The sequence below is a fragment of the Doryrhamphus excisus genome, chromosome 9, assembly GCF_030265055.1.
Source record: "Doryrhamphus excisus isolate RoL2022-K1 chromosome 9, RoL_Dexc_1.0, whole genome shotgun sequence".
Taxonomy (NCBI): Eukaryota; Metazoa; Chordata; class Actinopteri; order Syngnathiformes; family Syngnathidae; genus Doryrhamphus; species Doryrhamphus excisus.
The window spans coordinates 8,977,334-8,992,838 of NC_080474.1; the positions used below are offsets into that span (position 1 = coordinate 8,977,334).

Consider the following 15,505-nt stretch of genomic DNA (forward strand, 5'->3'; position numbering starts at 1 on the left):
GGCGGTTTAGTGTTTATAGTGATTTTGTGGTGCGATTCAGCGGTCTGACCAGTAAATACTTCCCTACACGAATGTTCCTTCCCCTCACGGTAACGGCATTTCATTTATGTTATGTATGAATAAACTCATTAACTGAGCTTGTCTATGTTTATCATTTATACCGCTATAAGTCATTTTCTTACCATTGGAAGCATCTATACCGCTATATAAAAAATATCACCCAACCCTAGTATGCATAAAGCCTCCTTAACATTTCTGACTGCCCCTCAAGTGCAAAAAAGACAAATGAACCCCAATGAAAATAAAATTGACTCTCAGTCTCTTTTATTGCACTTAAATAAAAATCACAGTCAATCACAATATTTCTGACTTTCACTATTGTCTGACAAAAGCCCCCAGAAAGGCTCAAAGAAAGTATCCAACACTGTTTCCTGTAAATTATTAATTAATTAATGAATTAACATTTTCATATGACCCTAGCTTCAACTCACTGTAGTCTGAATCATGACCCTCGTAGTACCTGCCCTGTTCAGGATAATCAGCAATTAGTGTTGGCTTGCTTGTTACTCCTCACAACACGCACTCGATGTGTGCACTCGTCTGCGCCCCGCCTCCCTCCACTGACAAACAGACTAAATAACTGACAGGAGGATTAACTCACTTCCTTCATTCTGCTAGAGAACCAACACGCCCAGGTGTTGAGACAGATGCACAGAGTGAACTCTCTTGTCATTCAGCCTGTTTGGTAGAGAGAGAGGAGGAAAACATACACGCATGCACGTGTCAATATATCAAGGCGGCAAATATATCATGCCATGAATTTATGAATTTATTGATTATTGTGACAGGCCTACTTCCGCACAAATGCACAAATGATGTTTGACATGTTGATCCAGATTTTCACAACTTGACTTTTCCAGTCAGAGAACTGCAGGGGTTGAGTGTTGAGAAGCGGCCAAGGGTCCAAATAGGGAAGACATTTCTATAGGAGGTGTAGCTGATAGCGCAGCTCTTGTTGAACACACCAGCAACATTCTCCTACGGGATGCAATTGAACATCATGAAACACCTCAAATGATATTTGCTATTATATCCAACTTACAGGACTGCAGTTTAACATCATATTAGGTGTATAGTTGGTGGGATCAGTTGTGTACAGTACAGCATGGGTAATAGTGAAGAGAGAATTCACCTGAGGCCAGTCTCCATTGGGAAGCTGCTTATCAATCAGTAGTTTTATTCCTCTTTCAATGGCCTGCTGGTCAGGGTGCCTGAAAAAAGAATAATAACAACAAACACATGGAAACCAGTGCATTCACAAGCCCATAAATGTGCATTTACACCCCGCTTTCCCAGGGAATGTCACAGTACATGTTACAGTTGGTCTCAATTAGCCGCTCCCCGGAGCACTCATGCAGTCCCACCAACACCATGCGCCTCACCTGACAGCCATGAGCCCTAACAAAGCCCAGCAGGTGTTGTGGATCTGAGGTGAGCTGCTCTGAACGTAGCAACGTTGCTCACATGACTCAAAGTCCTCCCCCCAGCCCCCGTCTGACATCTGCTGATCCAACAGGAACTGACAGGCTTTCTGCACCTCCGCACATACTCCATCCCTGGTGGAGGAGGTGGAATAGTATTTGGTCTGTGAGTGAGACAGAAGCCAGGACTGAAATTATTATAAGTTGGCACTTACTCGTTCTTGTAGATGTGGCCCATACAAGCAAAGGCTTCAAGGCCAAACCATGTCCCATATGTGAAACACACTCCCCAGGACCTAAGCACGCGTACAAAATGATGATACTACAACGTGTCATCTTCTGAATGAAAATTGTTTGTCATCAGGCAACCTAACCCTTCCCAAGATCCATCTGGCCTCTGCACCTTCCTGCAGTAATCTAGTCCTTTTCTCAGGGTGTTCCTGGGGGTGAAAAAAACCCTTCACAATTTTAAAGTTCTCCAGATGCACTCAGAACCAATGAGAAACAAGAATCAATTGGATTGTAAATACTGCGCTCATGTTTCTGGTGTTTTGTGTACCTTATTTCCTCTGTGCGGTGTTCAGGATGGACCTTTTGGAAGTACCTCAGAGCCTGAATTACTGCTGACGTACACTCCACGTAGGTGTAATCTATCATGATATCGCCTGTTTGTGTATGTGTGAGAAGGGAGAGAGTGAAAGACCCGACATCAGCTTGAATTGATTTCACAACATGCACCACATCCTCTCTGAAAGAGGAAATTCATATTGTTTGTCAGGCACTACACAAAGGTCATGTTTATGTTAGCGCTACTTTTTAAAATTGGCATTTTGTGTAGATTGCGTAAATTTCCACCACTCAGGAAAGAACTTTATGACTCAGTCACGCAAGGACATTCAGCCATCAGCTTTCACTTGCTAATCCACCAAGTCAGGGGCGGACACATCGTTGAGGAGATCCTCCTGGTCAGAGTCACATCCCGCATTGCCAACACAGATGGATGAAGCTGTGCTGCTGCTACCGCCAATACGTGATACTGTCGCAGAGTGCCTCGCCTTTCTATCCACTTTGAGGCAGACTGTCCCTCACTTGAAATATGTACAGTGAGGAAATGCAGTACATGGTTTCACCCCAGTACGCTAGTTGCATCCCTACTACAAATGGTCAAGCATGAGACAAGTTCACCTGAAGGTTTAAAGGTGAGAATTTTTAGCCTTAGACCATATTTCCTACATTATTATCCAAGACATCTAGTCTTGGATAATAATGTAGGAAAGATGGTATTTGTGAGAGCAATATCTCATATGGGATATCTAGTACATCCTTGTGGATTGTCACATAATAGCATTTCAGGTACTTTGACTATATACACTACCACTCAAAAGTTTGGAATCACTTGCAAATTTCTTTGTTTTCCAAAGAAAAACATTTTCATGCATTTCACAAACATTTTTATCGGGTTGCACGGTGGACGAGTGGTTAGCGCGCAGACCTCACAGTTAGGAGACTTGGGTTCAATTCTACCCTTGGCCACCTCTGTGTGGAGTTTGCATGTTCTCCCCGTGCATGCGTGGGTTTTCTCCGGGTACTCCGGTTTCCTCCCACATTCCAAAAACTTGCTAGGTTAATTGGCCACTCCAAATTGTCCATAGGTATGGATGTGGGTGGGAATGGTTGTTTGTGCCTTGGGATTGGCTGGCCACCAGTCCAGGGTGTACCACGCCATACTATCGCCCAAAGACAGCTGGGATAGGCTCCAGCACCCCCGCAACCCTTGTGAGGATAAGCGGTAGAAAATGAATGAATGAATGAAACATTTATATCTATTTCACAAACAATGAAAATGAATCAGATGACTTCCAAAGAAGGATCTACATTTTTGCATAAAGGCCTACAATCAACATCCTGGTATGGCTGCTAAGTTCATCATTTTATAAGGCTAATAGATTATTAGAAAACCCATCTAAAAAAACTCTTACCATGCTGTTAACTACTCCCTTCAGAGAGCAGCACAAACTGGGTCTAACAAGGACAGAAAAACGATGCACAACTGTGCCAGAAGACAAATATGTGAGAGTGTGTAGTTTAAGACAAAGATGCCTCACAGGTCGTCACCGGGCAGCTGCACTAAATAGTCGCCGTCAAACACCAGTGTCAGTATCAACAGTGAAGCGGCCACTTCAGGGCTTCAGACTTCATGGCAGGATTGCCAAGAAAAAGCCATATCTCAGACTGGCCAAAAACATTTCCAAGTGATACCAAACTTTTGAGCCGTAGTGTATGTTCCCATTTTCTTTGAAATACAGCTTTTGTTTTCCCACGGAAATACACAAATATCTGACAAGGGACTTACCAAACACTTCGGATGGATTGAGCAGCTCCAGGAGTCTCCCCCCTCTCTTTGTTTCATATGTTGCAAATCCACCATCTGGGTTTCTCATGCTCAATAGCTACAAGATGGAAATAGGCATCATTTCATTTCAGGCATCATTCAGTTGGATGATGCTGTCAACTTTGGTTTAAAAATGATGTAGCGGAATGATCAATAAATCTCAAGTTAGTTACACGTAGAATTTACAATACTGCGTACAGGTGGTGCTCGGTTTATGGCAGTCTGTGGTTAAAACATGCTCCCATAAATTAATTCAAAACGTAACTGACTTGAGAACTCGTTATAGTGTGGTGCCTTTATCACAGTTATGTGATTCCAGGTCCGACTGTGAAGTGAGTAGGTTTCCTTATTTACAAATATTTCCGTCGTTAGAGCACAGAAAACATTATTGGGGCCCTCTAGACATGAAATAATACATATTATACATTATTACATAATAATGCATATTAATACATAACAAGAGAAAACAAGACGTAGAGTACTGTGTGCGGTGGCTGCAGGCTCGTGAATGCAACATTAGTGACACTTAGCGACCAATGTAGAATGCTACATATGCTTATAATGCTACAATGCCTTTGAACGTGTCTCCTGAATGTCTTATATTTATAGTTTAGTTCATTTAGATATTTGTATTCATGAAAATGCTTCATTTAGACCACGTTACTGACCACATTGACGGCATCGTACAATCGCTCCGCAGCCACAGGCTCGCCGATAGAGGGGCAGTGCTCTTTCAGCAGCAGCATTGTCTTGAGGCCCTCGGCCGTGCAGTCAGCCACTATCCAGCCACAGTCGCGGGTACTGAAGGGGAAACCTCCCTGATAGAAAAAACAATAGGTCTGTTGTCCGAAGGGCTTCAATTTTGAAGTCAAAGTGTCTTTGAGGTGATACCACATGTACCTTGTTTGTCTGTCTGTAGAACTTTTGGTAATCTGGAGGATTATCTGGTATCTATTGCAGAAGGAAAGCTTGGTGAAACTTAAAGGAAAAGTGCACTTTTGGGGAAATTTGTCTATCGCCTACAATCCTTAAGTGAAACATGAGCACATGTCTTTCCCTTTTCATTTCTTCTTCATGTTAGCTGCTACAAAAACAGTGTTGCTGTATTTGGCTCATATACATATATTCTGTTATGTAAATAGAACATTGTTTTTCAGGCCTTCATAGTCAAAATGGGTGTGTCCCATTACATGCACTGTTAGCTCCCGCATTGGAGCTAGGTTTTGTTTGATTTTTTTTTAGCTGTTTTTCTGTCTTTAGAATGTGGATGATGGGCAAAATGTAAAAAAAAAAAGCAGTGTGTCTTCACTACTACAAAAGTCACAAACCAATATACGGTTTTGAGAGTTTATGGGATGGTTGACAGCAGTGGCTGGAATGTTTTTCTCACCTGTGTGACGGTGAGAAACTGGCGGGCACGTCCCAGACACTCGGCTAGTTTAGGGTCATCCTGGGCTCCAGCCTGTGATGAGACAATGCTGATCATTCTTGAGCACAAGAGAGTAACGAGATGGATTATGTGTGCTTTACTCCGTATCCAAGAAAAGGGCGCATATTTTTTGGAATTACTCTTTACAGAGTATCTAAGTACACACTGTCAAATCTGTATGTGTCAAACATGTGGCTGACCCAGATTCCAAAATTCTTGTCAATGGTGCTTCACAATTACGCCAGTAAACCTGTTCCCTGTGGGAGTTCCGTTGTCTGACAGGTTAAACACAAGCTCACAGCTGAAGAAAATGCAAATGAAACTGTCACGTACAATAGAAATACTGTTTCCTTCAGGCAAATGCAGTTCAACTGGATGAAGGGCTCAGAGTTGTTCAGATAATTAAAAGTAGACCCATAATATTCCATAATTTTAAAGACTGCGTGTAATGTTTTGGGACTTTAACATGGATGTCCGTCTTTTTACAAACACAGTATTCGAATTAGCGAGTTACCTCGAGGAAGGCCTGTACAGCAAAACAAGTATCCCAGAGCTGAGACCCATTGGTTCCCTGTACAGAGCACAATAAGGAAAGTGTGAAAAAAATCATTACAACAAAATAAAGTAGTCTGAATTCGCATATACTAAATCATTCCAATATGGAACAAGCTGACAAGACTAATGTGATGAAAGGAATACTTCTGTGTTTCATTGGCTTCTCCACAAATAGGCAATTTGTCACAGAAAACACATCTCAACTTGGAGATCATTTATATTTTATGTGATAACACAGGTACAAATGTACAGCATACTTGTACCATTGTTAGATAGCCCATAATTTGTATATGTATACATGTCTTTATGCTGCACTGATGTCCTTGAACACACCAAAGTTGTGTGCTGTGCTTGCTTACCTGCATTTTCATGCCATCTAGTCCCAACCTGGAATGCAGAATGTACTATATTGAGATGCATGATGGACTTTGTCTATGTTTTATGATAAAGCTGTTAAATTGTGCTTTGAAAAACTGATGATTTCCTGTGTGGAGCAGACTGACCAGAGATAGTCAGGGATCCTGGACACATGCTCCTGGAAGGCTGGAGAAGAGGGACCTTCCTCGTACCAGCGAACCAGCATGTTGATTGTCTTGGAAATCTGTGGCATGGAGATGATACATTGCTACGATATCAGTTTACTGAAGCAATTTTTCTCCCTCTTTTGAGGGTTAATTATATGTTGTTTTTGGAATGTGGCAGGAAACCGCAGTACCCGCAGAAAACCCATGCACGGGGAGAACATGCAAACTCTACACAAAGATGCCCGAGCAGGGAATCGAACCCGGGTCTCCTACCTATGTGGCCTGCGTGCTAACCACTCATTTACCATGCAGCCAAGAATGAAAATACAAATAAGGTATACAGAAGACACATTCTAAGACATATGTAGTACTCTATACTATTCACGAGGTGACACTAATGTTTCCTTGATGAGACAATATGCACCCCACACTGCCCATAAAAAAACAAGGAACTCTCCCAATACTGACATCAGTGTCTCTGTACTGTATGTCTTATTCAAGTTGAATATATCTTATTTTCTGTTATAACGTCCACTATATTTGGTAATACGAGTGTAAAGGTGACTATAGGGGTGTTATTCCATGTCCAGAGGACTCTAATAATGTTTAAAAAATGTATTTAGATGGTCGCAAACAGGTTTTCGATGCTCTAACTACTAAAATATTGCATATTGCATATATATAACACTTGGTGCAGTAACCCGCGATAATAACAAAATTAAGGAGCACTGTGCTGATATTGACTGACTGGTATTTTGTCTACTGTGCTTTTAAAGTTTCATAAGATTTACCGGTCCAATGCTTATGCATTTTGTGAAGCGGTCATCTGCTTGAATGTGCTCGTAAAGTTCTTTGACAGCCATTCCTCTCAGTGTGGTGCTGTGGTGAGCCTCATACATATTTAGCATCACTGCAAGCAAAGAGAAACAACTGTGAGACGCAGTCACAGGTCAGCTGTGAGGGTGTTTTGCTGTGGAAAAACACTTCAATGCAATTGCATTGCATTGCTCAGTGTGACTACGTTTAATAGAGAGGAGAGGAATACACATTCTTCACACTTACTGTAAGCGACAGTCAGCAGTGTACTATGAGGCGTGTATGTGTCACATGGTGCCACATTGTTCCTCTGAGCTGGCCAGTCAATGCTAGCATAGTCCTGGATGTAGAGCTCCTAATTAGAAAAATGTCAATAATGAAAATGCATTTAGACAGTATGTATTGTGTGAGTAGTAGACATTTTTGCACTTAAATTTGGTTCAAAGTGGTTGTATCTTTATGATCTTTTTGTCACCATATAAACAACACAGAGAAATCTTGAAGTCTTGGCCTACCGACGCCCCCTGGCGGAATAAACAAACATGGCACCTGTCTGAGGCTGAGAACCAGGTCATCCTCATCAGCTGCTAGTCGCACAGCATAGCAGTAGCTCATGGAGAGGTAAACCTGGCGACAGTGACACCACAGAGTAGAGGGGTGGGCTGGCATCCACGTCGGGAGCAACCTATCAAAATGCCCAAACAGAACTGTTCAAGTGGATGGATAAAATGGATAAAACATTACCATTCCATCAATAACTGATAACTCAATAGGCATTAAGAGCTTCAAAAACTACACTACATAGAATATAAGATCTTTGTTAAGGAGGTTCAAGTGTCATGCGGACCTGAAGAAAATCCTTTTGCACATTTGGATCTTAATGAGGTTTTAAGTAGAGCCACAATATGCAAAAGCAAGAAGAGGAAGTGTGACAAAAAGCACTTTGAAAAAGTTATTTAATGAAAACAACAATTAACTGAAATAGGCTGTTTATCAGCTGATCAAAAGTTGACCATTGCTCAAAAAATTACAAAAAACTCTCCAAACCAGAACAAAAAAAAACTCTCAGTAGGACTCAGTAATGAGTAGCTCCACCGTTCTTGTTAATCACCTCAAAAGTTGGCTTTGGGTGTGCTTGATGCGAGTGTTTCCAGGAGCCTATTGGGAACATTGCTCCTAGTAGTGAAGATGGCTTCACCAAGGGCATCCACTGTCTGGAACTGACGGACATTTTTATAAACGTCCCTTGTCATCCATTCCCAAATGTTCTCTATGGGATTAAAATCAGGGGAACATGCGGGATGGTCTTATTCTTCTTGAAGAAGTCCTTGTCAAGCAAGCATTGTGAACTGCAGCGTTGTCCTGGTGAAAAACCCAGCTGTTACCACACAGACCAGGGCCGTCAGTCGCTGCAACATCTGCACGGAACCGACCACCGTTTGACGACCCGGCACCACCTGAAGCTCCAGTGGTCCACTGAATGAAAAAGCACCCCAGATCATGCCGAATCCCCCCCCAAACGGGCAGTTGTGTGGTGTTGAAGGAGACGAGGTCTTTGAATGCGTTTTTTTTTACCCTTTCCTGGTTATTGTGCTGCAGTCGGCACCACTAAGGACCTTCATTTGGGTCGAGGACCACCCAGGGTGGACAGCCAATCAGATCCTCCAACTCAGCGCAGGTGTTATTTTTTTGGATCGACCACTTCACTTTTTTGTTCCATAATGCTCAGGATCTTTCTAAAAATGCCTCAGAAGAAATGGCACACTGCAAGAGGACTTGCTTAAGCTGCTCGACGATCCGACCACGTCAGGAGAGAGAAACCTTCTTAGCTTTAGCCATCAGGACGGCATGACTGTGTGAATGCCTAACAGAAAATTAAGATTTTTTGCAGATTTTACCTAACCCTACTAACCCTAGCCTGTGGTCTTAAACTTTTGATCAGGTGAAAAACAACCTATTTCAGTTTTTTTTATTGAGTTATTTCCAAATGTTTTTGTCTCACTCCCCCTTCTTGCTTTTGTATATTGTAGCTCTGCTTAAAACCTCATTAAAGTCCAAATGTGCAAAATGTATTCATTCATTCATTCATTTTCTACCGCTTATCCTCATGAGGGTCGCAGGGGTGCTGGAGCCTATCCCAGCTGTCTTCAGGGGAGAGGCGAGGTACACCCTGGACTGGTGGCCAGCCAATCACAGGGCACATATAGACAAACAACCATTCCCACCCACATTCATACCTATGGACAAGTTGGAGTGGCCAATTAACCTAGTATGTTTTTGGAATGTGGGAGGAAACCGGAGTAACCGGAGAAAACCCAAGTATGGTGCAAAATGTATATTCTAGCAATTTTTCAACTTTTCTTAAGATTTGGATCAGAGCTGATTGTTTTTGTTTTTTTTTAGGGGGAGGGGGCTTTTTGAATAAAATGTGTTCTAGAGCAGTGTTGGCATGAATGATGAACGTATGTACCATAAGACACTTACCACATCTCTGGTAGCAGTGTGTTCATTCCATCCCAGCTGTAAGTGTTAAGAATGGCCAGCCAGAATTTCCCCCATGAAGGGATCCCCACTACACCACCTGTGCAAAATAATAAACTGCCATAGTTTTTTATACTACAAGCACAGTTTATAAACTTAAGTACTGCCTCAATATAAGAGTACAATAATCCCTAGTTTATTGCGGTTAATTGGTTGTGGATTTCGGGTCTGGAATCAAATATTTTCAGCATATTCCAATTTTTAACATTATTAGTGTCATGGCCTGTATAGGCTCCGGCGTGACTGTTTGCTTATGCTACCTTCTTGAGCTTTAGTTTCTGTTTGGACACTCTTATTTTGTATGTAACTTCCTGCTTTGCCTTGGCTTCCTTTGTTGCCCTCATCACCCACACCTGTCACTAATTTCTCCTGTTTGTATTTAGTTCAGGTGTGTGCTTCTCCCTGCGTGGGATCATTATTATTTGTCAGTCTGCCTACCTGAGTTGCTTTATCCTGCTGCTGCAATTATTGCAAAGAATAAATATTTTGACTTGCATTTGGTCCTGTTCTCTGCATCCTGGGGTCGAACTGCAAAGCCCACAAACCTGATTGTGACAATTAGAGCCCTCTAGACATGATCTAACACCCCTATACCTGCCGTTACATTCAGATCAACCAATATAGTCGACATAATAAGAGAAAATGTGACACTTATGACATAAATATGACTCATGCTCAATAAGCGTTATAGAAAATTGATGGATGGATGCAACCCCTTTTTATGTTGTTTATGTTGTTATAGTTGTTTGTAATTTTAGCAAAACACAAATACTTCTGTCAAAGTGAAAGTTATGCCTGAAATCTATTTATCCACAAAAATCTGATTTTGCCCCTTTTTTAGTGGGGAACTGATATTTTCCTGAAGCATACCGATGTTATACTGCTGATTATTAAAGAACGGAAAAAAGATACAAACCTTTTTTCAGATTTTTTTCTTTTAGTAGGTTCCATTTTATTCAATGATTAGACATAATATTCTGTGTGCCTTGAAAGTGCCTCTAAAATGGCCGGTACTGAAGGGGGTGTCTTTTGAAAAATGCCTGGGATTGAATGAGTTAATTAAGGCAAAAATACAGAACATTTGCTTGAATATGTATATGTTTTGACTAGCAATAGGCCATATTCAACCAGTAAACAATGTGATTTATTAATTAATATATTTCTGAAACACTGATATAGTGAAGCCGTAAATTTTGAAAGTGGCAATGGATGACTGAAGTTACATAAATGTAAAGATTAAGACAAATTTCTTTCAAACCTTTGCTGTGGAGGTTGCTCCTTGCTCTGGCCATATCTGGATTATCTGGATCAACACCCAGAATCCTTAGTGAGGTGTAACTCAGAGCTGTGCCAAATACTGTAGACTTATCTTCAATATGTCTGCCAACAAAATAACGCACAAAATTTCAGTTCAAAGACTTAAAATATATTAGTAAGTGTAAATATGCAAAACAAATAATAAATACAAATTATAAATAATAGTAGCGTTGTGTTCTTACAGGCCCCAGCCTCCATCTGGGAGCTGAACAGACAGCAAGTATCGAATCATCTCCTTTTTCCAGGCCTCATGCAGATGGATCTTAGCTACATGACAAGTGATCAGTAGACCTGGGGAGCACAAGTGTAACCACATGATATGACAAAAGTACTCTGTCAGGACTAAAGTATTGGGACACCAATAACTAGTTCTCCGTCTTACAACATGTCATACCTGGTAGCAGGAAGAGAGGTCCACCGTAGTCCCCTGCCCAGTGGCCGTCCTCAGCCTGGAGGTGACCGTAGAAGAGCATCCCCTTCATGGCTGCATATAAGGCTGTGTTGGCATGTGGGGAGTCACACACAAACTTTGTCTGTGGGAAGAAATATTACAACTAAACCGGCAAACTGAAATTTAGATCACAGCATTCACAATGTAACTGACATATCCAACTCTCCCAAGGGAATTTGTGAATTTGAATGAATAGTGTGAAACAATTTAGCCCCTCCCTTACCGTGTCCAACCCTAAAGAATGAGCCTCTAGCATTGTCTGCTCTCTTTCCGGAGTCTCTCCATCGTCTACATAATGCCAGGTCTGCCTGCCGTCAATATTAGTCAGTCGCCAGCACCTCATATCTGTGGCTGGTTCCGTCTTGTGCGGCCCCCCTCGCCTACGCAGGTGCCTAGATGTGACAGCAAGAATACTATGATCATAATCATCCATCCAGCCATCTTCGACCGCTTATCGGAGGGCAGCAGCCTAAGAAGGGAGGCCCAGACTTCCCTCTCTTCGGCCACTTTGTTCAGCTCCTTCCGGCGGATCCCAAGCTGTTTCCAGGCCAGTTGGGAGACATAGTCTCTCCAACGTGTCCTGGGTCTTCCCCAAGGTCTGCTACCGGTTGGCATCTAACCAGCCTCATCTGGTTCCTCTCAATGCGGAGGATCTCGTCTCCGACCCGGAGATGGCACCATGGACTGGGACTTAGAGGTGCTAATTCTCATCCCGGCCGCTTCACACTTGGCTGGAAACCGATCCAGTGACAGCTGAAGGTCATGGCTCGATAAAGCCAGCAGGACCACATCATCTGCAAAAAGCAGAGACCCAAACCGGCAGCCACCAAATCAAAATCCCTCAACGCCCTGACTGCGTCTGTCCATAAAAGTGATGAACAGAATAGGTGACAAAGGGCAGCCCTGGCGGAGTCCAACCCTCACTGGAAACGGTTATTGCCGGCAATGCGAACGAGACTCTGAAACTGGTCATACAGGGAACGAACAGCATGAATTAGCTGGTCCGATACCCATACTCCCGGAGTACTCCCCACAGCATTCCCAGAGGAACACGGTCGAATGCCTTCTCCAAGTCCACAAAACACATGTAGACTGGTTGGGAAAACTCCTGTGCACCGTCAAGGAGTACTGGACCGATCCTGGTCCACAGTTCCACGACCAGGACGAAAACCACAGTGCTCCTCCTGAATCCAAGATTCGACTATCGGACGGATCCTCTTCTCCAGAACCCCTGAATAGACCTTACCAGGGAGGCTGAGGAGCGCGATTCCACAATAGTTGGAAGACACCCTCCGGTCTCCCTTCTTAAAAAGGGGGATCACCACCCCGGTCTGCCAATCCAAAGGTACAGCCCCCGATGTCCATGCGTTTCTGCAGAGCCGTGTCAACCAACACACACCCACAGCATCCAGGGCCTTAAGGAACTCCGGGCGGATCTCATCCACCCCCGGGGCCCTGCCACCGAAAAGCTTTTTGACAACCTTGGCAACATGTTGATGGGATTGAGGAGGTGTCCCTTCCACCGGTCCACAACATCTTGAGTTGAGGTCAGCAGCACACCATCGCCACGATACACGGTGTTGACTGTGCACTGCTTTCCTCTCCTGAGACGCCGGATGGTGGTCCAGAATCTCTACGAAGCTGTCCAGAAGTCATTCTCCATGGCTTCTCCAAACTCCTCCCATGTCCGAGTTTTTGCCTCAGCGACTGCCAAAGCCGTGGGCCGCTTGGCCTGCTGGTACCTGTCAGCTGCCTCCGATGTCCCATGAGCCAAAAAGGCCCATAGGACTCCTTCTTCAGCTTGACAGCATCCCTCACCAAAGGTGTCCACCATTGGGTTCTGGAATTACCGCCACGACAGGCACCGACCATCTTACGGCCACAGCTCCAATCAGCCACCTCGACGATGGAGGCACAGAACATGGCCCATTTGGACTCCATGTTCCCCGCCTCCCTCGGAACATGGTCAAAGCTCTCCCGGAGGTGGGAGTTGAAACTCCTTCTGACAGGGGACTGTGCCAGTGTTCCCAACAGACCCTCACAATACGTTTGGGCCTGCCGGGTCTGACCGGCATCCTCCCCCAATTCACCACCAGGTGGTGATCGGTTGACAGCTCTCCCCTCTCTTCACCCAAGTGTCCATTACTTATGGCCGCAATCTGATGACATGACCACAAAGTCAATCATCAAACTGCGGCCCAGGGTGTCCTGGTGCCAAGTGCACACATGGACACCATTGTGCTTGAACATGGTGTTTGTTATTGACAAACCGTGATGGGCAAAACATAACACCGCTGGAGTTCAGATCAGGGGGGCAGTTCTTCCCAATCACACCTCTCCAGGTCTCACTGTTGCCACCAACATGAGCGTTGCAGTACCCCAGTAGAACAAGGGAATCCCCAGAGGGAGCACTCTCCAGTACTTCCTCAAGGGACTCCAAAAAGGGTGGGTATTGTGAACTGTTGTTTGGGAGTTCAGCGCAAACAAAAGTCAGGACCCGTCCCCCCACCTGAAGGTGGAAACTACCCTCTTGTTCACCGGCTAAACTCAAACGTATAGGCCACAAGCCGGGGCGCAACAACAATTGCCACCCCTGCCCATCGCCTCTCACTGCTGGCAAGGCCAGAGTGGAACAAAGTCCATCCCCTCTCGAGTGTTTGGTTCCAGAGCCGTTGCTATGCGTCGAGGTGATTCCGACTATATCTTGCCGGAACTTCTCAACCTCGCACACCAGTCTCCCCCTCTGGCCGCCACCCAACTCACTCTACACCCGACCCTTTTGGCCCCTCCCATGAGTGGTGAACTCATTGGAGGGGGGAGGTTACATGGACCCTCTTCGGGCTATGCACCAGATGCTCGCTGTCGTGCCCCTCTTCCAGGCCTGGCTCCAGAAGGGGGCCCCGGTGACCCGCGTCCGGGCAAGGGAAAACCTGGTCCAAAGTTTGATCTCATCATAAGGGTAATTTTGAGCTACTCTTTGTCTGATCCCTCACCTAGGACCTGTTTGTCATGGGTCACCCCAACAGGGGCATAAAAGCCCCCCGACAGCTAAGCTCCTAGGAACACTCTAACTCCTCCACCACGATAAGGTGGTAGCTCACAGAGGAGTCAACTACAGTATGATGATACTGTTAAAAAAAGGGGGAAAATCTAATTCTGCCATTATGATTATTATGTCTGTACTTTGCAATGTTGCAGAACAAGATCATAATGAGATGTTCGGAACATTCTGCCACTGAAATACAAGAGCACAAATGTTGTAAACAACATGGCCACCAGGAGAGGGCAGTCATGGACTGGGCAGATATACGGTACTGACAAATATATCATCATATTTATTCCATTAGGCTGGAGCCAGACACTAATTGGCAAAGAAATAATTGGCCAACATTCTTAAAGTATACTGTAGTTGCATTTTTATAAATAAAAAATACAATTCATTAATATTGAGGCTATTTGGTTATATTACAGTATATACAAATTTACTGTGCTGTAAACTACAAAAAATAAAGGGAGCAATACTGACCCCAAACAAACGCACACCCTGTACACAAATACAAACAAATACAAATACACACACTCTATTTTAGTCAATATATCGGTGTCAATAATATTAGAAACAGACGCTTATAAACATAAAGTAACTTTGTAACAGTAACATCTTTCACAATATTTTCAACATTAACTAACGCAGTTCAGTTGTGTTAACGTTAACCTTTCAAGCAATCATTTGGCTTAATTAGTCTTATTTAGAAAAACATGGCAACTTACATCCCTTCAGTCATATCGGGCAAAAAGTGTAGAGTGGTCTGTTAGCGTGAATACGTTCTCCAAATGTTCCGCCTCTTCCATGCTTGCTCTGGGAACTGTAGTGCCTTAAAGAGGCCTGAATGAACTGCTTAAAACGTTTGGTACACACCATTTCCCAGCAAGCATTGCGGTATATTTCGAAAGACACTTCATGTGGAGCGACATGACGAGAGGGGGTGCTAACCAATC

General features: G+C 43.8%; 1 protein-coding gene across 4 annotated transcripts; it reads right to left on the reverse strand.

The window, feature by feature from the left end:
- Nucleotides 1–296: 296 nt before the first annotated feature.
- lss (lanosterol synthase (2,3-oxidosqualene-lanosterol cyclase)) lies at nucleotides 297–15,444 on the reverse strand. Of its 4 annotated transcripts, XM_058082727.1 has the most exons (23): nucleotides 15,278–15,435; nucleotides 11,730–11,898; nucleotides 11,450–11,588; nucleotides 11,238–11,346; nucleotides 10,997–11,118; nucleotides 9,682–9,778; nucleotides 7,747–7,882; nucleotides 7,444–7,552; nucleotides 7,173–7,291; nucleotides 6,361–6,458; nucleotides 6,217–6,244; nucleotides 5,817–5,873; nucleotides 5,264–5,335; nucleotides 4,774–4,824; nucleotides 4,542–4,691; nucleotides 3,835–3,931; nucleotides 2,041–2,146; nucleotides 1,856–1,921; nucleotides 1,697–1,777; nucleotides 1,443–1,616; nucleotides 1,193–1,271; nucleotides 855–1,038; nucleotides 297–738 (listed from the first exon to the last, which is right to left on the reverse strand). In XM_058082727.1, the coding sequence occupies exons 1-22, from the start codon at nucleotides 15,289–15,291 to the stop codon at nucleotides 901–903; spliced, it is 2,211 nt and encodes a 736-aa protein (XP_057938710.1). In that variant the 5' UTR covers nucleotides 15,292–15,435; the 3' UTR covers nucleotides 297–738; nucleotides 855–900. The 4 variants fall into 4 exon arrangements, 3 of the variants coding, with proteins under 3 accessions (XP_057938710.1, XP_057938709.1, XP_057938711.1); XM_058082726.1 differs by having other exon boundaries at nucleotides 297–1,038; XR_009131705.1 differs by lacking the exon at nucleotides 297–738 and having other exon boundaries at nucleotides 968–1,038; nucleotides 1,372–1,616; nucleotides 15,278–15,444.
- Nucleotides 15,445–15,505: the final 61 nt, after the last annotated feature.